A 24,171-nucleotide genomic window follows, 5' to 3' on the forward strand; every position below is an offset into this window, starting at 1 on the left:
AATAAAAATCTGTCTTCACCACTTTAACTGGTGTCTGCCTTTATCTTTGACAGGATATGGTGAAAATTAATGAGGGTAATTGTGCAAATTATGGAAGTCTGGGCAACATTGAATATAAATTATTGTGTTTACTTCAAGATAGTTGTTAAATTCATTCTCTTACAAGTGTGACAGAATTAATCGTCTATCAAGTACTGTTTTAATTCATAAAAGTTCCAAGAAAGGGCCAGGCGCGGTGGCTCACGCCTGTAATCGCAACACTTTGGGAGGCCGAGGTGGGCGGATCACGAGGTCAGGAGTTCGAGATCAGCGTGACCAACATGGTGAAACCCCGTCTCTACTAAAAATACAAAAATTAGCCATGATTGCTGGCGCGCGCCTGTAATCCCAGCTACTCAGGAGACTGAGGCAGGAGAATCGCTTGAGCCCAGGAGGCGGAGGTTGCAGTGAGCCGAGATAGCGCTACTGTACTCCAGCCTGGGCGACAAAGCGAGACACCATCTCAGGGGGAAAAAAAAAATCCAAGAAAGAACTGAGTCTGGTACAGAATTCTTGATCCTAAGAAATCCTCCAAATGAAGAAACTTTCAAAGGCTCTGGAAACAATACGAATGATTCTGTCTTCAGTCACAATGATGAACTGAACACAGCTGTCATCTCCCTCCTTCGCACCAAATTCTGGATATTCCAGAAAAGCGCAAGAGAAATAGTGGGAGACAAACACTGGATGCAATCCTCCTATCATCTCTGTTTTATCCCCCATTCTTACTTCGTCAGAGCTCATTCCATGAAGTGGTAACTTGATGACGATGGAAACATTGGGGGTCCAGCATGGAACTTTTTCCCACCTTTACTTCTTGCCAAAACCTTCCTGGATTCAGTATTGCAATCAATGTTATGGCCCGTTTCCTTTCAGATGCACTTCAAGATTAGCTCAGTCACTGACAACATGGGGAATATATTTCGACCTCCAGATTTTAAAAGTGCCATTATTATTTTGCCATTAGGTAGAAGGCTAAGTCTCAACGTTGTGCTAATAATAGCATCTTTAAGTCCCTGGACTAAGACCTCGGCTCCTGGTTCGGGAATCAGACTGCCTGGGCGGCACTCCAGGCTCCACAGCTCCCCACCTGTGAGCTCCTGGGCAAGTCACTCGGTCCGGATTTCCAGAGGTTGTTTGGGGGAACTGACAGTACACACACCACAGGGCAGTGAGAAAGAAAGAGACAATGCAAAGGAATTGGCACAGCACTCAGCAGACAATATAAGCTAATAAGTACTCTGTCTACACCCTGCGTTTTAGGGAGTTAATCGAAAGCCTCCACTCACGTGACCACTCCACTACCCGGCGCCAAGACACGCTGATGTCACGACGGCGTGCGGCGCGCAGACGTCGGCAAGCTGCGCCGCGCCTTCGGGTTGCTTCCGGATCTGATACTTGGGCAGAGCTCCCCGGGGTTCATTGTCTTCGCTTCACAGGATCTGTTTTGAGTCCTGTCCACCGGATCCTACGGGGGGTACCTTCGAAAAAAAACGGGCTATGCTGCTGTTGCGTGTGGGTACCCTCTCCTGACGCCTCCGCCGCCCGGGTCATGTGGACCCTCGTGGGTCGGGGCTGGGGGTGCGCACGCGCTCTCGCGCCACGAGCCACTGGTGCCGCGCTTCTGGTGGCCCCGGGGCCCCGGCCCGCGCCGACCCTTGGGGCTGCTCCAGAGTCCTGGGCTACCAACAGGCTCTACAGCTCCGCAGAATTCAAGGTGACTGCCCCCTGGAATCTGATTTAGCCAAGTTTTCAAACGTTGGAGTGCCCCATGCGATCTTGGAAATTGTATAGGGCTTTCTGGGACTAGCTCTGAACCCTGCTTGCGACTTGGTACAGGGAGGCAGAGCAGAGAGTGTGAGCACTGCTTAGGTTCCCGACCCTCCACTCCTCACTGGTGTGACCTTGGGCAAGTCACTAACTTTGTAGGTTTTCTCTTGCAATGTCAAATGTTGATTTGTTTACGCGAGCCACTGGTCGAAGTGCTTTGCGTTTATTCATCTATTTAATTCTCCTAAAAAGCCTACTAAGCAAGTTGCTAGTAAATATTAATATAACGTCCATTTTCCAGCAAATTAAGTAGCTATGTGGCCTGGGCAAGTTACTACTTTGTCACTCTCCTACTTCATTTGTTGAATGCAGAACTAATCAAACATCCAATGGCTAATTTGTGAGATTTGTGTGATGTGAGAAGTGGACTTTTTTAGACTAATACCTAGAATGCAGGAAGTGCTCGGTGTGTCTTTGTAGTTTTATTTCATTCTACCTCAGCCAGAGCAAACCTGTGTAATTTTGACTCTGGTGGGAGAGGGTGGGAGGTTCAACAACTCTGATAATTGTGAATGGATACAGTTTAGGCAGAAAAGTGAAGTGACTGAAGGCAAGCTATAAGTATGCAGAAAGACAAAACCTTATAATTAATCAACTTTGGCCCTAATATGCCTGTGGTTTTAAAAATGGATTTATATTGCAATTCGAAGTTTAAAGATGGTGTAATTCTCTATACCTTTTGAACTGAAGGGAAAGAAAATCTACAGGGCAAACATCAGAATTAGTTTTTTTTGTTAATTTTTTTTTGGCAGACTTTCAGCTATAATTGTGCTTTTATTATCTGTCTTTATGGGGCTATTAAAAAACATAAAGCTCACGTGAATTTTATATTTCATTGTAATTTCATGATTTTGCTGATTGTGAAATATGCAGTTGATTGGAAAAAAATGTTTAGAGTACAAAAAACTGGTATATTTTGCTTGATAACAATTTCTAGCAATTTGTGATGTGTTTCAGTAAAACGTTAAAGAAGATGTGTACACGAAAAACCAGGAGTTCCATTTTAAAATATTTTTAAGTTTTAAATGATAAGTCTTTTGTTGGATGTCATCTTTTTTTCTTTCTCACCAGAGAAGCTGCAAAGTAGCAAAATTGTATCTAAAATAAAATTTTGAGGCTCAGTTAGAGACACAGATTTTTAAATAAATCTGATTCCTGATTAAATGTGTGATAGGAGCAGAAAATTTATCTTCTTTCAGCTTTTCTGTAGCTCCATTGCCTCAAAAGTTTTACTAGACAAGGTATTCTCAGGCCTTTAGAAGTTCTAGGTGTCTCATGTTCTCCACTCACGATAATAAATTCAGTTCCTGATTGGCCCTAAAAATTGTGTAGAAATGTTAAGGGATTATTATTTAGCTGTATAGTTACCTTTGGCTATTAAACTGATGTTCCTTGTAATATGAACTTAGCCATACATGTCTTTTTCTTAGAATAATAATATAAACAATATAAATGCTAGAAATGGTATTGTTCAACGATTAAAAGAATATTCTTTGAATTGGTATACTTGTTTGATAGTATGCAAAATTTATACTCCTAAATGTGGTATTTCCCCTTTCTAGGAAAAACTTGACATGTCTAGGTTTCCTGTTGAAAATATTAGAAATTTCAGTATTGTTGCACACGTGGATCATGGCAAAAGTACTTTAGCTGACAGGCTCCTAGAACTTACAGGTATTTCATTTATGTTACATACTTAACTGATGGCTGCGAGTTATTGGGAATTACTTTTACTCTTAAATTTTAATTTTATAAGTAATATTCTCTTTTTTTTTAAAGCCCAGAGAAATATCAGTAAGTGTTTCTGTTTATAGGGACAATTGATAAAACAAAGAATAATAAGCAGGTTCTTGATAAATTGCAAGTGGAACGAGAAAGAGGAATCACTGTTAAAGCACAGACAGCATCTCTCTTTTACAATTGTGAAGGAAAGCAGTACCTTTTAAATCTCATTGATACACCGGTAAGTTTAATATTAATTTTGCATATATTGTTAAAGTCAACATTGTGTCAGTAGTGCAAACAGATCCTTGTTTAATTTTTGAACTGAGTATTAAACATCTGCCTTTGCTTTTTGTTTTCTCACTGTTCTTATGTTAGTGTCAGTTGTTTCAAAAGTGCAGGCTACAAAAAAGAAATGAGTATTTAACAACTTTTATCAAGTAAAGTCAATAAATTTGCCATAATGCTCTTTCCTAAAAAATTAACTCACATTTACAGGTATCAATATTTTTGTTTCTCAGGGCCATGTTGATTTTAGTTATGAAGTATCCAGGTCACTTTCTGCTTGCCAGGGTGTTTTACTTGTGGTTGATGCAAATGAGGTAGGTATTTTTCATTTTGTATGATGTGACATGTGATATGACATGATTATTTGGTTGTTTCAAGAGTTTTTCTTTAAAATGTGTTTTGGAAATAGAGTTTTTGTGTTTGAAAAATAGATTTAATCTGTTACTTACTGAAAATCATATGGTTTCATCCTGTTAATCTGAAATATTATTACAATAAAGCATTCTCTGGAATTGACTAGTTTTTAAATTGGAATTGTTCAAAAGATTGTTGTATTTTTTTGAAGTGTGACATCATATTGTCAATGCATCTTACCAAAAAAACCCCACCAACTTTAGCAGTTCTTAATCTGAGGTTTCTATATCCATTTTTAGCAGATCTTGAGAATAAATCATTAGTTTTCAGATCATTTTAGGTGATTTTAAGGCAATAATTTGGAAGTATTAGGTTTTTAAAAAATCAATAACATTACTAAGCTCTTTTGTTGTGTAAGCTGTAAAGACACTCAGCAGATGACCATATAAGAGCTGTGAATATAAACTTTTGTTACATGTTTCTCACAAACTCTTCATTCAAAACCCAACTTTTTTTTAGTGGTGGTGGTGACAGTGTTGTGTTAAGCCATTAAGCCTTTCCTGATCCCATCAAGGAAAGTCAATCTCTACCTTATGTAGGCAGTACTGGCCTTTATAAACCACCTTGATGACTGTGTTCTCTAATAAGCTTTGAGGTCCTTGAGAGTCCATGTTACATCTTTTGTTTCTCCAATGCCTGATGTAGTTTCTGGCACAGAAAAGGCCCTCCAATAAATGCTTTCTGAACTGAAAGGAATTATTACAGAGGATGATTCAGATGCATGGAAAAATAGGTATCATAGTTGAGCTGCCGTGTACCTTTCCTTAAAGGCTTCCTATCTCAAGCTTAGTAGACTGTCTGTTGGCTCACTCTACTTAATGTGATTATTGCTTTACCATCAGCGATTTTCATTTTGACCCCAAAGACATAAGTTGGAGAGAAAAGCATGAAGGGTAGCTACATGGCATTTTGTTTAATTTTATTATTAGCATAACGCAAAATCTCTTGATGAAGATGTATGGAATGGTCTTAAATTACAAGTTTTGTGATAGATAATAGAATGGTCATCTCAGTATCTTGTATCTTGATATTTTCAGGGAATTCAAGCCCAAACTGTAGCAAACTTCTTTCTTGCCTTCGAAGCACAGCTATCGGTAATTCCAGTTATAAATAAGGTAATTACAATGAGACAACAGTGTTGTTATTTCACTTTCTAAAAGTACAATTAATGTTTAAATGTCAGTTGTACTATTTATTATATGAGGGATCACCAGCTATTTATTAAATATATTGGTGGGATTTATCTCTTTGAATTGTATATAACAGAAGTGCAACTGAAACTCACCCTTGCACAGAGTTGAGAAGATAGTTCTCCTGAATTATCTTGTGGTAACTGAGGGCCATTTCTGTAGGGAAGGGAAGCAGGGCAGATGAAACATGTTTGTCAGATTAAACCATACATAGGAAAAGAAGAGAAGTTTATAATCTAGGAAGAAACAATACAACACATGAAGCATGACAATTTAGTGCTAAACTGAGCTCTGTCTATAAACTTCCATTTCATATTTTAAAATTAATTTAGAATCTTAATTTTAAAATCTGCATTGCTTTAATTATATTTCTTGATAATGGAGTTAAGTTTAAAAGAAGGCCATAGGTAAGACAGCTTGTTGTCAGACTTAATGTTGTATTTAACTTAACCTTTAAAATCAGTTCACATGCTGCTTAATTGATAAATTACTACTGATCTCTTCTGCTGCCCTGGGTAGCTAACTGCTTAAGTTTTTTTTGCAAGCTCTGCTACTTAACTTCTCTTTTTCAATCATGGTTATTAAATTATACTGCTAATATATAGATTATTTTACTGCTTTTGAAAAAATATTGTAGAGGGGTCAGTTAGGTTAAAGTGGGTAAGCTTTTAATTACCTCCGAATACTGTTAATACATAATACATCTTATCTTTATTATACTAACACATAATGGATTTTTTTTTTTTAAGATAGATCTGAAGAATGCTGATCCTGAAAGGGTTGAAAACCAAATTGAGAAAGTGTTTGATATTCCAAGTGATGAATGTATTAAGGTAAAATACGTTCCTAAAAAGATTATACTTTGAAAAAAGTCTCAAGTAATTGGGCTAAGTGAAATTTCATGGTATTTGATAACCTGGCATTATATGCTGTTTTTTATAGTTTTACAAACTTCTTTTACTATTATTTCCTTTGATCCTTATCAAAAGCCCTTTTTATATTGTTAGGACATACAGAAATTATTGCGATGCTGTAGTTAAAGGAACTGAGGCTCAAAGGTTTTATCACTTTCCTAAGATCACAGGTTTAGTTAGCCAATGTGCCAGGACTAAAACACAGGCCTTCTGAAACTCCCTGCAGTATTTCTTGTGTGTCATTTTGCCCAGTGGAAATACTGTCTTTGAAGAGCAGGTTCAAACTAATTTCAGGGCTTTTGTATGTATCATTCTTGGAACTGACAAAAACCTGTTTTGTAAAAAGCTAGTTGTAGTGCTAGGAAACAATAGATTTTATTTATATCAAAGTTGCTACCATTTTAAATTTGAATTTTTATTTACCTTTGAAATGATGATCTGCTTGTTAAACAGCCACAGCCAAACTGCTATACTACATGGTAGTGTAAAGTATGTCAGCACAGCAATGTAATGTTTTTCTTTCAAGCTCATTTAATTTTCGAAAGAGCAAGTTATATATGGTTTTATATTTTGGATTATGTTATATTAAAATACAATTAACTATTCTGATTTTAATCTTAATAAAATTCATTCAGATTCTTATTTGGTATATGCCAGCTAAGAGTATGGCAGTGAATAAGACAGACAAGACCCCTTCCTTTCTGCAGACAGTCAATAAATAAGTAAACAAAGAAGTAAGCATAGGAATTATTGACTAGGATAGAGATTGTCAAGGAAATTCATTCGACAAATTGTTATTATTCTAGGTGAAATACCATCATTAACAGTGAAAAGTCTTTTTTCTTAGAGAGACGTTATGACATGGAATAACTTAGCAAAAGCGTCTCTGATAAACTGAAACGTGGAGGAATGAATAATTTTCGGAAAAACATTCCAGGAAGAGAAAAGAGCATGTGTAAAGGACTTAAATTAGGAAAAGATTTGGCATGTTTACTGATCAGAAAGGTTGATTGGATGAGAAGGCTTTGTAGGGGTATGCAGGAATCAAGTCATGCTGGGACTCGTGCTGTGCTGAAGAGCTTGAAAATTATTCTAAGACAATGGAAGGATTTTAAAGCAAGAGAAACAAATTAACCAGTCATTCAGGTAGCCTTACAGAGAATGGATCAAAGAGGTATAAGAAGAGATACAGGGAATCCAGCTATTAATGGTAGCCCAGATGTGAAATTATTATGGCTCAGTATTAACTATCCATATGAAAAGGAGATTATGATCCAGGAGGAAACAATATACATAAAACATAACAGTTCATTGCTAAACTGAGCACTGTCTACAAACCTCCATTTCATACTTTAAAATTAATAAAGAACCTTAATTTTAAAATCTGCATTGCATTAAATGATGTTTCTTGATTTGGAGATAAGTATATAAGAAGCACAGCTGCCCATAGGCAAGATAGCTCGTTGTCAGATACAGGAAACGAACCAGACCATTTATTTGATTTCTTTTTTCCAGTAATGTTAAGCTGCTCTGTATATGGGCATAGAAAAAACACATAATTGGATGCAGTCAAGGTTGAGGTTTTGTCAGCTGCCTCTAATAAGAAGAGAACAGAAAGTGGTTGAACCAGAGTGATTGTAAATGATGGATCTTGGAGTCCCATCTGGGAAAGGATAGAAACAGAGTGGAGGGTGAAGCTGATGGACAGCATCAAGTAGTATATTCAATAGTTACAAGTTAAGGACTATTGTAAAGAAAGTACTACAGTCTAGAGCAGTAGTTGTCAGTGGTGGGTGGTTTTGCCCCTGGGCAAATATTTGGAGATATTTTTGGTTTTCACATCTTGGGAGGGATGCTACCAGCATCTTGTGGGTAAATGAGGTGCCCTGGTTGCTGCTGAACATCCTGTAATGCACAGGACAGCCTCCCAAAACAAAGAATTATCTGGCCCAAAATGTCAGTAGGGCTGAAACTGAGAAATCCTGGTCTAGAGTGAATGTGAAGAGTAAGAAGTTTGAAGTCAGGATTTCAGAGATAGTCCATTTATTACCAGTGATAAAGGTCAGTCATACCATGTGGCTTGAGTGTTGGCTTGCTTTTCTGGTGTGAGAACACTAAAGTAGTAGTAAGATGCCTTATGGTTTTATGCCATCCACATACATTGTTTATCCACACAACAACCTTGAGATTTAGGCAGAATATGAATAATCACTTCATTTTTTAGATGATGAAATTTATGCTCAAAGAGATAGATACTGGTGAAATACATGCATTCAATGCAAAGACATGATTGTTACCCAGATTTCGAACTATTCCTCTTTCAATACCATAATTAGGACTCTCTTATAATTCCATTCTAGAACTGTAGAACTACCTAACTATAATAGAAAAAGAGGTATTTGTCAATATACTGTTTGCTTTGTTCTTTTCCTTTTGGTGTATTTCTCAAATTGATAACTATTGGAATTTTTTTTTCCTTCTGATCATAAGTCACAGGTCATCAAGATAGAAAAGTATAGTCTTAACTTTAAATGCTTATATTTTTCACATGTATCTTTTTAGATTTCTGCTAAACTTGGAACAAATGTTGAGAGTGTTCTTCAGGCAATTATTGAAAGAATCCCCCCGTGAGTATTTGGTGATTTTTGTACTAGTTGTCTCTATTTAATAGTTCAAAAACTGTCCATGTTTAATAGTTCAAAGACTGTCAGCTTGAACTGTTACGTTAGCTTAATGGATGTGGCAAATATTCTTGCAGGCAGCGAGAATAAATTTATTTGCTTTTAGTAATACATAGAAGGCAAGTACAGTAAAGTAAAAGTAAAGATGATTGATAGAGGTCTTTTCATGACAATCATTATAAAATATACCTCAGTACATTGGCAGTTATTTTCCTTTGCTTTAAGCTATACAAATATATTCATAAATAATTTGTTAAAACTAGAGGTTATTAAATCTAATATATTTTATAAAAAGGTCTTTTTATTTAGGCTGTTGTGTATCAAACTTTCTCAAGAACTCAAGTACAATATCTAAGTTGAAAATAGGAATTTTATTAAGATTTTAATTTAGTGTATATATATTTACTTTTTACTTATATTTACTAGTCCTAAAGTGCATCGCAAAAATCCCCTGAGAGCTTTGGTATTTGACTCCACCTTTGACCAGTATAGAGGTGTGATAGCCAATGTAGCATTATTTGACGGAGTGGTTTCCAAAGGAGATAAAATTGTATCTGCACATACTCAAAAGACATATGAAGTTAATGAAGTAGGAGTTTTGAATCCTAATGAGCAGCCAACTCATAAATTGTAAGTAATCTGCATTAGTAAAATTAAAATGCATTTGTATGTGGTTCTATTTCTGCATTTTTCTCAACTTGGTATGCTTAGAATGATCCTCATTTGGTAACTTAAAAAAAACTATTTAATGCAACTATACAGTAAATGCTCTGTCAAGGAATCTCGTGGGAAGGACAATAGAAATGTCAGTTGATACTTTTTTTATTCTAAATGACTAGTTATAACTAGATTTATGATCAAGGGTAGATTGGATCCTATATCGATGTATTTGATGAGACAATGAAAGAGTTAGTTCCCTCCACCCATATCCATATTAGGTATCATTTTTGACATTTCTTCATAACTAGATTTTCCAATGTAAAGGTGGTATAATAGAAACCTTAATAAATCTTTAGTGTGGAATTCATGGTAAAACCTTGATTAAAATTCTTGGGGAGTAGGATTAGCAAGGGTAGTGTGCATTAGAAAAACATCTGAATTGACTTGTAAAAGAACTATTTATTGAGTGCCTACTCCGTGTCAGGTACTGATGAGGCATGACCTTGGTACATAATTTGAGCTTTGTAAGGTCCTGTTCCTTGTCTGTAGAAATTATTGAACCAGATGACTGTCAGATCACATTTGAGTGTTTAGTGTTATATGTCTAAAAACAGCACTATATTGAGTCAGAAAGTCTATTTTTATTTTACTGAAATATTTTAACATCTATTTATATTCTGCCATATATACCAAACATCACATCTTCATTTAAGGTTCTTAAAGCTCATTCTAAGTGTAAATCATTTTAGTTTTGTAGGGATTTTTTTTTTTTTTAACTAAGCTTAAACTGAACTCATAGGATTTGCTCTTTTGCTACAGGAGGAATATCAAGTGTCCAGTTTGTTGAGAGTTCACATTTTTCTTGGATAAAAATTTACCTTTTTTTCTTTGTTAAAGAACATTTTCAACACAATTCATTAATAAAAGACATCACAAGTGTATGCTTTTGTACTTACTAGTTTCACTGTATTTACATATATTTTAGAAACTGCTGTTTAAATTGCAAAGGTTGGCAGAATCATGAAAAAGGCATTAGGTTTATAAGTAGAGAGGTCTAATGGATTGTAAGACCTGGTGTGTTCATTTGCTGACAAGCTTCAGAGTTTGATAATTGATATGTAGCACTTATTTTCAAAGTGTATGGAAAGTTTGGAAAGTGTATGATAGTTTCCTGGGAAGGTAGAACTAATTGTGAGTTATGTGCTTGAAACATTAAAGCAGTAAATATTTGCATATAATAATTTTATTTAGATATGCAGGACAGGTGGGCTATCTGATTGCTGGGATGAAAGATGTCACTGAAGCGCAAATAGGAGATACATTATGTTTACATAAGCAACCAGTGGAGCCCTTGCCTGGGTTTAAATCAGCGAAACCAATGGTATTTGCAGGTGAGGAGTTCACAAATTCAAAGGTTGAGGGCCATGATATTTTTAAACTAAAAGTCTGTCTCAGTGGTTAAGGAAAAAATACACATTCTGGTTATTTTAAATAACCACTAATTCCAGCATATTGTTTCACTTTGTGCTGTTTATCAGTTTATAATTTCATATGTGTGATGAAATTATATGTGGGAGATCATTTAGGATGTGTTAAGAAATAAGTTCTTAAGGAGGAAGCTGTGATATATAGGATACAGTAATATAAACTTCTTTCTTATTTTTCTAGGGAGTTCATTATTATATTTGAAACATTTTTCTAATTAGGATGTTCTTATTAGTAATTATCAGTAGACACTGACTGAGTGCCTTCATATTCGACAGACTTTCTTTAATATTGTACTGTACTAATGTAGATATGACAGAGAATGGTGTTGCCTCAAGTACGTATAATTTCAGAATCTTTTACTTCATTTACTTTGGAAAAAGGAAGACCTGATTGAAGGTCATCAGGTTACTCTGTGCTGAGTATCTAGCCCTTAATTTTTGCCCTACAGTCTCTCTCACTGGGAATTAGGAACTTTGTTTACCCCTACCTTTAGGCAAAGTCAGTCATGTGGATTTTAGAGGACTTCAGAGGTGTCAGATGAAAGAGAATCAGTAGTGATTCCCATAGTTTTTGTCAGTAAATACCAAAAAGCAAAATTTAACTATGGTTTTAAGTAGATAATCTGCCTTAGAGAATTGAGAGTGCAGTATAGTTTTCATGTCTACTCCTATTTTTATCCAATAATAAAGTTTCATTTGGGTTGTGGAATGTCTTGTGCTTTTGTTTTTGAAATTACACTGTGTTTTCTTAATAGTCCTAATTCCCATGTTTTTTTTTTCTTTTCCCTGTATTTTTTCAAAAACATTAAAAACATTATTTGGAGTGCAAATCTAGTTGTATATTCTTTCAGACTAATGACTTGTAAGATACTTTGAAACCAAATAATCATTCATTTTTAGCAAACCAATATTTTGGTCAATAAAATACAAGAAAGTAATTTAAAAGGTAAATGACTAATTTGGAAGTTGGCAGCACTACACATGTGGTTTGATAGGTCTGCAGGCAGCTTATCACGTGATAATTAGAAATCATTGTATCCCCAGGAATGTATCCTCTAGACCAATCTGAATATAACAATCTGAAGAGTGCTATAGAAAAACTGACTTTAAATGATTCCAGTGTGACCGTTCATCGGGATAGTAGCCTTGCTCTGGGTGCTGGCTGGAGGTAAGATTCATTCACATGTGTTTTATAGGAAAGGGAGGTGTAAATGGTGTATTTTTAAAATATTTTTATAGGAAAGGGAGGTTTTTAAAAAATATCTTTATAAGTAAGGGAGGTATAAAATGGTGCATTGTTCTGGAACATTTACTGAAAATAAGTTTATATTAGTGTAAAGTGAACGAAAACAATTTTTATCTGCCTGTTTCATGTTGTGGATTGACATTTTATGGGTAAGTTTTATAGTGATTTAAAATAGATTCCCAATGGAAGATTTTAATCTTATTTAATAAAATTATGCTAGCATTTAATTATATTGTGAATTGTTTGAATGACTTAATTCCATCCCTCCCTTAAAGTAACAATATGTTCATTAAAAAAAAAAAAAATGAAGCCCATGGGACATAAACATTTTGGAGTTTGTCTTTTCCTCCCCCAGGCTAGGATTTCTTGGACTTTTGCACATGGAAGTTTTCAACCAGCGACTGGAGCAAGAATATAATGCTTCTGTTATTTTAACAACCCCTACTGTTCCATATAAAGCTGTACTGTCATCATCAAAATTGATAAAGGTACTTGGTATTTAGTACTGGTATTTAGTACTGTTTTGCATTAGTCTCTTGGAAAAAATAAATGTGTGTATATACAATGCAGGAGAAGCTTTTTACTATACCAATAGCTGATTAAGTATTAAACAAAATATTTATTGATTAGTAGTAATAAACATTGAATTACCCTATGGCTAATGTTGAAGAACTTTTTTGAAAACTAATTTATGCAATATTTTTCTTAACCTGATATAATCTCCAGATTATCAAAACTAGTCTATTGCTGATCGTAAAAGGTAAAATTAGTAGTGAAAATAATGTTCTGATTCTAGCACAAAGATGAAAAATGTAATTTTGGTCATAAGTAATTTATCCTGTAAAAAGTGAAGCATTCATTCTGGTGACTGGGAAATTTTAAATTTCAAATCAGTGATGAAGACAGTATTGTATTCCACGTAAGTGGCAATCTGTTCATTTTAAACAAATACTAATTTTGGCAATCTAAATATTTTCCAACAAAATTAACTTATTAGACTATAATGTTTTATAAGTGTCAGGTTAAAGTGTATTCTTTTGTCATACTTCTTCTAAATGGTCCATGAAATATGTTTAGTAAATATCAATAATTGGAATATGTTGTTTACTAATACTTGTTATTAATATTAAATGATTACAGCTGGAGGGATTTTAAAATATAAGGCAAACAAGAAAAATGATAATCATTATATTAAGATTTTAAGTATTGCTGATTTTTCTAATTTTTAGGAACATAGAGAAAAAGAAATTACAATTATCAATCCTGCACAATTCCCCGATAAATCAAAAGTAACAGAATATTTGGAGCCAGTTGTTTTGGGCACTATTATCACACCAGATGAATACACTGGAAAAATAATGATGCTTTGCGAGGTATAACTATAATACAATTTAATACAAAATTAGGTTTTAGTCCTCTGAAATAGTGATTTCCAACTCAGGTTTTAAAAGATTTCTTTCTGCTGAGCATACTGAATTTAATGAGATTTTCATATATGTATCTGTCTATATCTATACACATAGATATGTATACTTTTTAAATTATTTTGATTTTAAATAAAAATATTTCTGATAATTTGTGTAATTTACTGATTTGATATGTTAGCCCAAAGGAAAGAAATTTGATAATTAGCTAAATGTATAATTTCGCCTTTTTGAGTAGTTTGAAAGATAATTATAGTACTTCAGGGACCATAAATTTGAAGGTACTCCCATTTTGCTTTAGTTCTCACCACATTGTAATAAATGATTTAATCCACAAATGGTATGTAATTATATTCCTTAAAAATATCTATGTGAAATACTCTGATACATATTGGAAAGTGTGTCAAATGGTGACTTGAGCTTTGATTAGGTTAAAAACTAGATTGTAATCTTGGTCTTAACTTTTAATTTCTCTGGACCTAATTATTTGTAAAACAAGAAATTAGGACTTTTGACTTTATATGTAGTTACATTTGATTTACTGTTAAATGAAATAGTGTTCATTTTAAAAGATAAAATTGTTAGATAAAGATTAAAAGCTTTGGTAGCAAGCCTAATGCAATTAAAATATAAAATGTTTCTCTCTGGATTATAAATACTGCCTATAAGTTTTTACTAGACCTTTAGAGAAATACATTATTCCTCAGTATTTGAGTAGGTTATCATTAAACCCATTTTCTTCCTTCCCTTTTTAGGCTCGAAGAGCAGTTCAGAAGAATATGATATTTATTGATCAAAATAGAGTTATGCTTAAATATCTCTTTCCTTTGAATGAAATTGTGGTAGATTTTTATGACTCTCTGAAATCCCTATCTTCTGGATATGCTAGGTAAAAAAAAAAATGAGAACCTAAGATGCCTGACCAACTTTTTTGAAATATTGATGAGCAAGGGTATACTAATTCTTCATTTATTTAGTAATTTCAGCTTTCTTGAAGGTAGTTGAGAATCATACTCTAAGGTTAGAATGACCTGGAACAACTTTATAGGTGTTACAGACTACTTGTGATTTGCTTATAGGAGAAGAGTTTCCTTTGATTTATTATCTAACTTTTATTTCTCTTTTAACAAAAAAAGTTAGTCCCCTTTTCATGAAGAGCTGTATTCCTTGTCTGTTAAGAATTAGACCTAATTTCAAAAATTTACCATAACCTCAGTGGCACTTTTAAAATGTATATTTATGTTATGCAATCTCAAGAGCATCTATTTACATTTGAAAAATAAAAGTGCATATTCAGTTTGTAAAAAATGTTAAATGTGCCGCTCCATTAGTGAACACTTTAATAACTTAGTCTTTCGAGGAACAGGTTGTCCTCATCACGAAAACCTTTGTGTATCTCATAGGAGTACATGGAGAAAAGCCAGATAAAAGTGAAAGGAGAGTTACTATTAAATAACAAATAAGAAACTCAGGGCATAGCATTCTGAGAGGCTGTTTGTTGTTGTTGTTGTTGTTGGGGCATATAACTCTAGATACCCTCACTATGCCATAAAATCTTATGTTACAGGATAGTATACATAGAAAACAGATGTGAAACATGGGGAAGCAGAAGGGGAAAAATGAACATTGACATCTATAAAACTCCCACACAGTGCATGAATGTTAATGTTAACATGCAGAGACAAATTCCAGTGTTTAACAAACATGCTACAGTGACTTGGAAGTTTAACTGTATTTAATCATCTTGTCAGTGAAGAGAGTTAGCATATATAATTCTTCTTACCAAGGAATCTTCATGTTCCTTTGTATTGAGAATTTTCTTCTACTTTGTCACCCAGTTTTTTCTTCTTCTATGTCTTCTTTCAGACAAGACCTTGAGCAAGTAAGTGGCAATGGAATTTAAAGTAAAATGAATTGAGGGGCATATTAAAATTACTAGAGTTGAAAGGAAGATTACTAGGTTTAATGTTTATAAATATTTTTAACAGAAGTCTGTCAATTTTAGTTTGCATTTGGGTACTACTTTCTGAATTATAAGTGGTCTTAAAAAGCCTTGTCGTTTGGAAACTTAAATACATTTTGAATTTAATGAGAGAACATGATTTATTTTTGAACTACATAAAAATAAAATATTCCAGCTTCCAGCATTAAGGTAATTATGTTCAAGATGGATGTTTTACATAGGCAGTCAATTCCACACTTAACAGAAAGTCATCATAGGCTATGAATTAAGATCAGGAAAAAATTTATTTCATACCAGGAGGCAAGAATCAATGGCAACTAGTAGCTTTTTGGAATTACAAATGTGTTTCCTGCATTCTAAGGAAACACTAGAATACCTATGTTTTCAATAGAGGTTAGGTATCAATTGGACTGCTTGGAAACAAAAACGCAATTTTTATAATGATTTCTTTTGAAAAAGTGGGTTAAGAAATTTTTAAGATTTTTAATATTTTGGACCACAACATAGCTGGAGCTGTAACAACTTCAAAGTTAAGGACCCATGTCTGTTTTATTCTCTATTTGCTTTGTATTCTGTATGATACTTAACATGGTATCTTTCATACAGTAAATGTATAAGTGATGCTTCGTGAAGAAAGGAAGGATTTTAACAGTACTTCTGAAAATAATCTGTTAATAGAGTGTATTATTGTCACTTTATGACCTTCCTGCTGAAAATCTTTAGAAACCAAACATAATTTTGCAAGTCCAGGCACCAGTTGTTTTAAAATTAAGACAATAGGAGTATACGTATTCTTGTCTGTGATTGGGACAACTTGTAAGCCTAATTGAAATTTTCTTTAGACTTCAGTTTTATAAGTGAAACATTTAAATGTCTGTTTTGACTAACATTGCAAGCTTTGACCACATTGTTAAAAGTAATAGCTGAAACTAAGTGCTTGTGTGTGCTAAGCTAGGCTCTGTTTAAACACTTATTATGTACTAGGCATTGCTCTAATTGGTTTACATGTATTAACTCATTTAATCCTCACAAAAGCCCTGTGAAGGGAGGTGCAAGCTGAAGAGCCAAATAGGAAATTCAAAGGTCTCATTTATTAATGGCATTTTATGAGTGTCATAGCATTTATTTAAACATAGAGTTGTCATTGGTAATAGAAAGTTAAACAGAAACCCAACTCATGAATCTGAAAATGATCCATTAATAATATATAGTATTGTCCGAAGCCTCCCAGCTGCTGGGAACATTGGGAAGGCATGATATTTGTCTTCAATAAACCATTTTCTTTGTCAGGTTCACCAGCTTATTTTCCTTTCCCCTATAAACATATTCCCCTTGCTTTTGCCCTTGATTTAATAAACATAAAAAGATAACATTTAGATCCATTCACAAGAAACTGTATATGTAATATTTTGATGGAAACATATCTCTTTGGGGAGTGTAATGCGGTAGAAAGTAGACATTTAGTAAAGAGTAAAGAGTAATAAAGGTAATCTCTCGGGAAGTGTAATATTTATCACTTGGACTTTTTTCCTTTTAGTTTTGATTACGAAGATGCAGGCTACCAGACTGCAGAACTTGTAAAAATGGATATTCTACTGAATGGAAATACTGTAGAGGAGCTAGTAACTGTTGTACACAAGTAAGTTGAATAGAAACTAATCATGGAATGTGAAAATACTTTTGATATGTTTTTCATTTATTTTTGTTTGAGCAGCTGCATTTAAAAAACTTCTAAGGTAATTAAAATAGAGTTCACCCTACTAACTTTGCTTTCTCTTTTTTTTCCACACTTCTCTCTAGACTGCTAAAAATAGAACAGAGCTATAATAGTCAAAAAGAACCGTGTCATAGAAATGTTTCCCTTCACCATATTAAAAAAAGTTTTAAACATTTTATAATGATGGATTTAGAATTGGGAACAAGTTTTTTTGTTTTGTTTTATTTGTTTTTTTTTTTTTTTAGATGGGAGTCTCATTCTGTTGCCAGGCTGGAGTGCAGTGGCGCAATTTCTGCTCACTGCAACCTCCGCCTCCTGGGTTCAAGCAATTCTCCTGCCTCAGCCTCCTGAGTAGCTGGGACTACAAGCGCATGCTACCATGCCCGGCTAATTTTTGTATTTTTAGTAGAGATGGGGTTTCACCATATTGGCCAGGATGGTCTCGATCTCTTGACCTCTGATCTGCCCGCCTCGGCCTCCCAAAGTGCTGGATTTACAGGCGTAAGCCACCGTGCCCTTTTATATTTGTAAAAAAATTATAAAAAGGAAAACCTCCACGTGTTCAAGAAACAGCAGATTGGTTAAAATGAATTACAAAGCACCCATATTGTTATTTTCAGCCATTAAAACTTGTGGAGTAATATTTAGTGACATAAAAATGTCTGTTAAATAAGAGGGTAGAATATATCGTAAACACTGATCATACAAAAAAATGCAAAAAAATGACTAGAAAGATAACTGTTTAAAATAATCATTCCAAAATGTTTAACCATTTTCAGCGGGTAAGGAAAGAGAATCAAGAACGGTTTCTATTGTCTAATGTTGTATTTCTAAATATTCTGTAATCATACATTACTTTTTTAAATCAGAGAAGTTGTTCATGATTCAGAGAGTAAGAGAGATTTATAAGTAAGTTCCATTTGAACCTCCTTAAGAGATCACCTTTACACTGATTATGCAACTGGCCTAGAAAAATACTTGAAATATTCTTATTTAGGATATATAAACAGTTGTATTTTTCTGTCTCAGAGACAAAGCTCATTCAATTGGCAAAGCCATATGTGAACGGCTGAAGGATTCTCTTCCTAGGCAACTGTTTGAGATAGCAATTCAAGCTGCTATTGGAAGTAAAATCATTGCAAGAGAAACGTGAGTTGAAATTCATTTTTGGTCTTGAGCCAGTTTCAGAAATGATATACCTAAAAAGTGAAAGAATATTGAACATTTTTATTTAGCATTGGCCTAAGCTTTATTCTTACTTGTAGAAACAGTATGATGGTGCTCTCCAGTTTTCTGATTTAAGTAATGACTGTTACTTTGAATTACTTATATAACAGCACTGGGTGATGTGATTTGCAGTTAGTATAACGTATACGGGTTTGAGGAACTGTTTTAATTTCCACTCATATCAATGTCTATACTGAATTTCCTGGGTAAGGAATTTCTTTTATGGTTTTATCCCTTTAGGTAGATTATAGATTAATAGAAACTGAAACTAAAAGGTTTTGTCTTCCAAATGACAAAATTACAATTTTTTTTTAACCCAAAGCATTTAATATTGCTTCCCCACTTCCGCAGAGCTAGGGAGGTTATAAATCAAGGAATGCCAATACCATGTTAGGATTTGCATTCTAGATTAGGGACCTCACATGAATTATAGTAGATATGGAAGACAGGCTAATTTGTGTAGGACACTAGTCTTTCATGAAATGTAATACATAAATCAGAACACTGGCTGGGTGTGGTGGCTCACATTCTGTGATCCCAACTACTTGGGAGGCTGGGGCAGGAGTATTGCTGTGAGACTAGTCTGGGAAAACATAGTAAGACCCAGTTTTTTAACAAAAACCCAAAAATAACAATGAAGAACACTGAATAAGCCGCTCTGCTTGTGACAGCAGGTGCAGGATGTGTCTTGTAGCACTTCCCATTTCCTTTCCTTAATGATCCTAAGACTTCTAGGAAGTAGGAAGTATCTCCTCAGTTATGAAAAGCTAGAAATTGCTATTAAATTCTACCTTAACCCAAACCTAATGAGGAAATACAACCATCATGTTAATACAGACTTGAGGTTAATTTTAGGCCCACTGTTTGAAATACATTTCATTTCCTAACACTGTTTTGCTTCGGTTAGTTATTCTGTGTTTCGTAAATACTGAGATCAGGCAGAGTAGAAATGATAACTAGGGAACATCCTGGAAAGTGCAATTTAAGACAGTTAGCAATTGCTCATTCTAAAATAAGTGTGTTGAGATAATACCTTAAAAAAATTGGTTTTTCTGTCTTAAGGAATACATAAAGATGGAGCTATTTTCAAAATTAGAGTGATCTAGAAATTTCTCAAACATTGTAGAAATAGATTAGTTTATAACTGCTGGGGTGGATATATCAAGCTTCCTAGCCACTCCATCCACATTCAGTAGAGGCAGTAATAAGATAATAAACATATTTTGTTTTTCTGAAGTAGTAGTGTTAATTTTTAGATTGGTAATTTTTAGATTGAGTAAAAAATAACCTAATGTATTTCTTGTAATCAAGGTCACATCATGCTTGAATTTGGCCTAATCAAGCCTACCACAAGCCTTGACCTTTTTTTCTTAATGTGTGTTGATAAACATGTTGAATTTATTTGTTCTTTTATGCCAAGTACATGAAAATAAATACAAGAGCATTTGAAGTATCTAATTAATATGCTTATGGCAATTTTACATAGGTAATGATACTATCATTAAAATTTTCTAGTAAAGGGGAGATTGTTTTTGGTAAGGAAGTGCTTTTAAACAGTATAATGGAATTATGTACTTAAACGAATTTTTCTCTTTTACAGTGTGAAAGCCTATAGGAAAAACGTTTTGGCAAAATGTGTATGTATCTAGTTGTATTTATTCTACTTTATAACTTTTATGGGTTTTAAATCAAAGGGGGCATAAACTTATTGATTTCCATTGTTGGTTTTTATACATTCTTTGTTTCCAAGTTCTCTTTTTGAATAGGTAAATTTCAGCTTGACTATGGCAACCTGTTCATTTTGCCCATATCTTTAAGTATTTTTTCATCTTATTTATAAAATAAAAATTTACAAAAATATTTATGAAAATTGTTCTTATATGTAAAATATTTATGAAAATTGTTCTTATATGTAATACTAAGGAAGATTTTTACAACAGTTATTTCTATGATCTGGGTAACATGTTTTCTTGATCTAACATATAATGAAAGATTTTGAAAACAATGGCTTTATCTTACAGTTGAAGTCTACCTCTCCTGACATTGTTTTGCCAGTTTGCTGTTATTCAGCTGTTAAAAAATTATTCTTGCGCCGGCTCGGTGGCTCACAACTGTAATCCCAGCACCTTGGGAGGCCAAGATGGGCAGATCACTTGAGGCTAGGAGTTCCGAGTCCAGCCTGGCCAACATGGTGAAACCGCATCTTTACTGAAAATACAAAAATTAGCCAGGCATGGTAGTGCATGCCTGTGATCTCAGTTACTCGGGAGGGTGCAGCATGAGAATTGCTTGAGCTCAGGAGGCGGAGGTTACAGTGAGCAAAGATCCTGCCATTGTACTCCAGCCTGGGTGAGAGGGAAACTCTATCTCAAAAAAAGAAAAATTATTCTTAAATATCGTGAGAGTTGAATGATCAATTCTTTCTCCAAAGGCACATTTATTCCTATGTGATTAAGAGTTACCTATATTAGACTGTGGCTTTCTAGTCAAAATTCCAAGCCTAGAATCAGTAAGGAGATTGATAATTCTTCCTTGACATGCATATTATTATACTAGGTTTCCTTGGGAATCTTCACCTCCATCCAGATTAAATCCTGTATCATTCTTTGAGAAGACAGTAAAATTAGATCTGCTAGGAAGATTACAGAGATGTCTGCCTTATGGATAATAATTTGGTATGGTTGTTAAGGTTGTACTGATGCCGCTGTAATCATATGATTGTTTCTCTTTAGAGTGACTTAGACTTCCAATGTTTTAAAATATTTTTCAGTATGGTGGTGATATTACCCGAAAAATGAAGCTTTTGAAGAGACAAGCAGAAGGGAAAAAAAAGCTGAGGAAAATTGGCAACGTTGAAGTTCCAAAAGATGCTTTTATAAAAGTTCTGAAAACACAATCTTCTAAATAATTGGTGGGAAAACAAAGAATTTTCATTGCAATTTGTAATATGCTGACAACAGAAAGAAAATTATAAAATTTGCTTGTTACTTTCAGGGTATTCAGGTTCAAATAACCTAGTAGTCTTTCGTTGAAAGGGAGTAGTTAGTGGGTAGGCAAGAGCTTTTTATTTTGAAGCCATGTTGCCTGTTCTCAAATATCTGTTCCAACCACTCACTAGTAAGGTGACCGTGGCCAAATTAACCTTTGTTTCCTCTTCAGTAAAATCGAGATTATATTACTACCTACATAAGTTGTTGTTGTGAAGATTAAATGAGGTAATACGTTAAATATTCAGAGGTGCAAGACACATAGCACTCAATTGTAACTACAGTTAAGTCCTTAAATGCCATCGAAAGGTTCTTAGAAACTGACTTTAAGCAAAATGACACGTAGCACAATGTTCTTGAATGATGTCATTTCCTTAAGTGGTTTGTAACATCAATGAGGAAAAAAAATTGGTTTATGCGTCATTTCATTTTTATTTATTTTTTGAGACAGAGTCTTGCCCTGTCGCCCAGGCTGGAGTGCAATGGCGCAATCTCGACTCACTGCAACCTCTGCCTCCCGGGTTCAAGAGATTCTCCTGCCTCAGCCTCCATTACAGGCGTGCACCACCATGCTCGGCTAATTTTTTGTATCTTTAGTAGAGTCGGGGTTTCACCATGTTGGCCAGGCTGGTCTTGAACTCCTGACCTCGTGATCCACCCGCCGTGGCCTCCCAAAGTGCTGATTACAGGTGTGAGCCACCATGCCCAGCCATGTCATTTCATTTAAAGTCACAATTTCCATGAATCTCAACAAGTGAGGACCTGCTATATTTTGTTGCATGCAGTTTTTCTTTACTGACACTAAAAGGCCCCATACTTAAGATTCCATCTACTTTAAGTTTAAAGGATTTTCAGAATCACCTTAAGTGTCAAATTTGTTAGCAGGATTAATTGATATGAATTCACTTATTAAACAGTAAACTCAAATAACATAGACATCAAATAACAGACATCTGCTCTAGTTCATGATAAAATGTTTATAGATTTTATCAGGTGGTTAGTTTGAAACTAAATGGTTTACATCTAAATTAAGGGCAGGAGCTGTCTTTCAGACATTCAAAACGCATTTGTGTAAAATGACAGGTGTTTGGTATTACCAGGAACTCATAATGACATTCTAATAATTATTGTCTAAATTTCATAATCGAAGCGATTTTAGAGTAGTTAACTTGAGATTTCACAGCCAGTAAATGGCTGTATTTCTCCAGAGCTCTCAGCTCCCATGTTTATTCAGCCAACGAACAAACCAGACAGCAGACTGTATTAGAGCAAGACAACATCATTTAGCCATTGATTTTTATCTTCTACCTTGAATGAATTGAATGAAGAAAATGTCTTTTAGGGATAAACACTATCAAGGATGAATTTTATACTAAGGTTATATGAAAGAAAAAGAAATCTCAAAACCACTAAGCCAAAGGGAAGTCAAGCTGGGAACTGATTGAGGCAAACCTGCCTCCCATTGTATTCCTAAATAAGACAGCCACAAAGATAAAATTTGCCCACAAGGGAATTCCTTATGGACTAAGAACTCATAGTCTTCCTTCTGCTCACATGAAACAAATGCATAAATGATTGCTTTCTCTGTTTCATGTTTCACTAAGCCAGATTAAGGTATAACTGACTATTCCTCTACCCTCCTCTCACATGTAAATTGTATATTCAGTGAAAGGCTAATCAGAAACTCAAAAAAATGCAACCCTTTCTCTCTTACCTGCCTATGCTTGAAGCCCCCGCCCCTCTTCAAGTTGTCCTGCCTTTCAAGACCAATGTACACCTTACACATACTGATTGATGTCTCATGTCTCTCTAAAATGTGTAAAACCAAGCTGTGCCCCAACCACCTTGGGCACATGTGGTGAGGACCTCCTGAGGCTGTGTCATGCGCACACCTTAACCCTGGGAAAATAAACTTTCTAAACTGACTTGAGAGCTGTCTCAGATATTTTGAGCTCACAGTTATTGTGAAATCATTTTAATTATAAATTAAGTGGAGATTTACTTAAAATCATGTGTAGAAGTAGCCTGTGATATAGTCCTAGATACATACATTATCATCTTATGTATCTTCCCTCCCCCTTCCAGGTTCTGATAAAACAGATGAAATCTGAAAGACCATGACAGTAGTACTTTGAAAATGACAGTATTTGAAATTAAAAAATTGTAAAACAAAGTGTTCTGTTCTATCACTGCCAAAGGATAAGTTACAAATTGGTTCTTGGAACGTAATATGTACTATGTGCTTGCTATTTAATAATTTACCAGTCTTAGTCTTTTTTATTCAGACTAATTTTACCTTTTTTTAACCTATGACTCTTTAGTTATAGTAGTACAAAAAAGTAGTTTTAGTTATAGTTTTAGTTGTAGTACAAAAAAGCATTT

The 24,171-nt window shown here is 34.4% G+C and overlaps 3 protein-coding genes across 11 annotated transcripts in view; 1 reads left to right on the forward strand and 2 right to left on the reverse strand.

The window, feature by feature from the left end:
* Nucleotides 1-1,408, reverse strand: part of YIPF7 (Yip1 domain family member 7) — a 56,063-nt gene extending 54,655 nt beyond the window's left edge. Inside the window, exon 1 of the mRNA XM_054682862.2 lies at nt 1,329-1,408. The gene's annotated coding sequence lies outside the window, so the exon portion shown is untranslated. The remainder of the gene's footprint in view (nt 1-1,328) is intronic.
* GUF1 (GTP binding elongation factor GUF1) lies at nt 1,090-23,962 on the forward strand. Of its 6 annotated transcripts, none has more exons than XM_063809484.1 (18): nt 1,359-1,756; nt 3,432-3,543; nt 3,684-3,832; nt 4,113-4,193; nt 5,331-5,408; nt 6,233-6,316; nt 8,960-9,024; nt 9,505-9,708; nt 10,990-11,129; nt 12,270-12,393; nt 12,827-12,959; nt 13,701-13,844; nt 14,651-14,784; nt 17,396-17,497; nt 18,605-18,724; nt 20,403-20,439; nt 21,573-21,713; nt 23,875-23,962. In XM_063809484.1, exons 1-17 carry the CDS (start codon nt 1,364-1,366, stop codon nt 21,708-21,710), a joined length of 2,238 nt encoding a protein of 745 aa, XP_063665554.1. In that variant the 5' UTR covers nt 1,359-1,363; the 3' UTR covers nt 21,711-21,713; nt 23,875-23,962. The 6 variants fall into 6 exon arrangements, with proteins under 6 accessions (XP_016806975.1, XP_063665554.1, XP_024211852.1 ...); XM_063809485.1 differs by having other exon boundaries at nt 1,392-1,554; XM_016951486.4 differs by lacking the exon at nt 23,875-23,962 and having other exon boundaries at nt 1,090-1,756; nt 21,573-23,714.
* Nucleotides 5,192-24,171, reverse strand: part of GNPDA2 (glucosamine-6-phosphate deaminase 2) — a 44,538-nt gene continuing 25,558 nt past the window's right edge. For 2 of the 4 annotated variants that reach the window (XM_016951490.3, XM_009447597.5), the window contains 2 exons: nt 5,579-5,639; nt 5,192-5,381 (listed from right to left, as the gene is read on the reverse strand). In XM_016951490.3, coding sequence (XP_016806979.1) covers nt 5,336-5,381; nt 5,579-5,639 — 107 coding nt within the window. In that variant the 3' untranslated portion in view covers nt 5,192-5,335. Of the gene's footprint in view, nt 5,382-5,578; nt 5,640-14,458; nt 15,769-24,171 lie in introns of those variants that run through there. The other 2 variants (XR_001716866.4, XM_016951488.3) reach the window with 2 other exon arrangements.

The sequence above is a fragment of the Pan troglodytes genome, chromosome 3, assembly GCF_028858775.2.
Source record: "Pan troglodytes isolate AG18354 chromosome 3, NHGRI_mPanTro3-v2.0_pri, whole genome shotgun sequence".
Classification (NCBI taxonomy): domain Eukaryota; kingdom Metazoa; phylum Chordata; class Mammalia; order Primates; family Hominidae; genus Pan; species Pan troglodytes.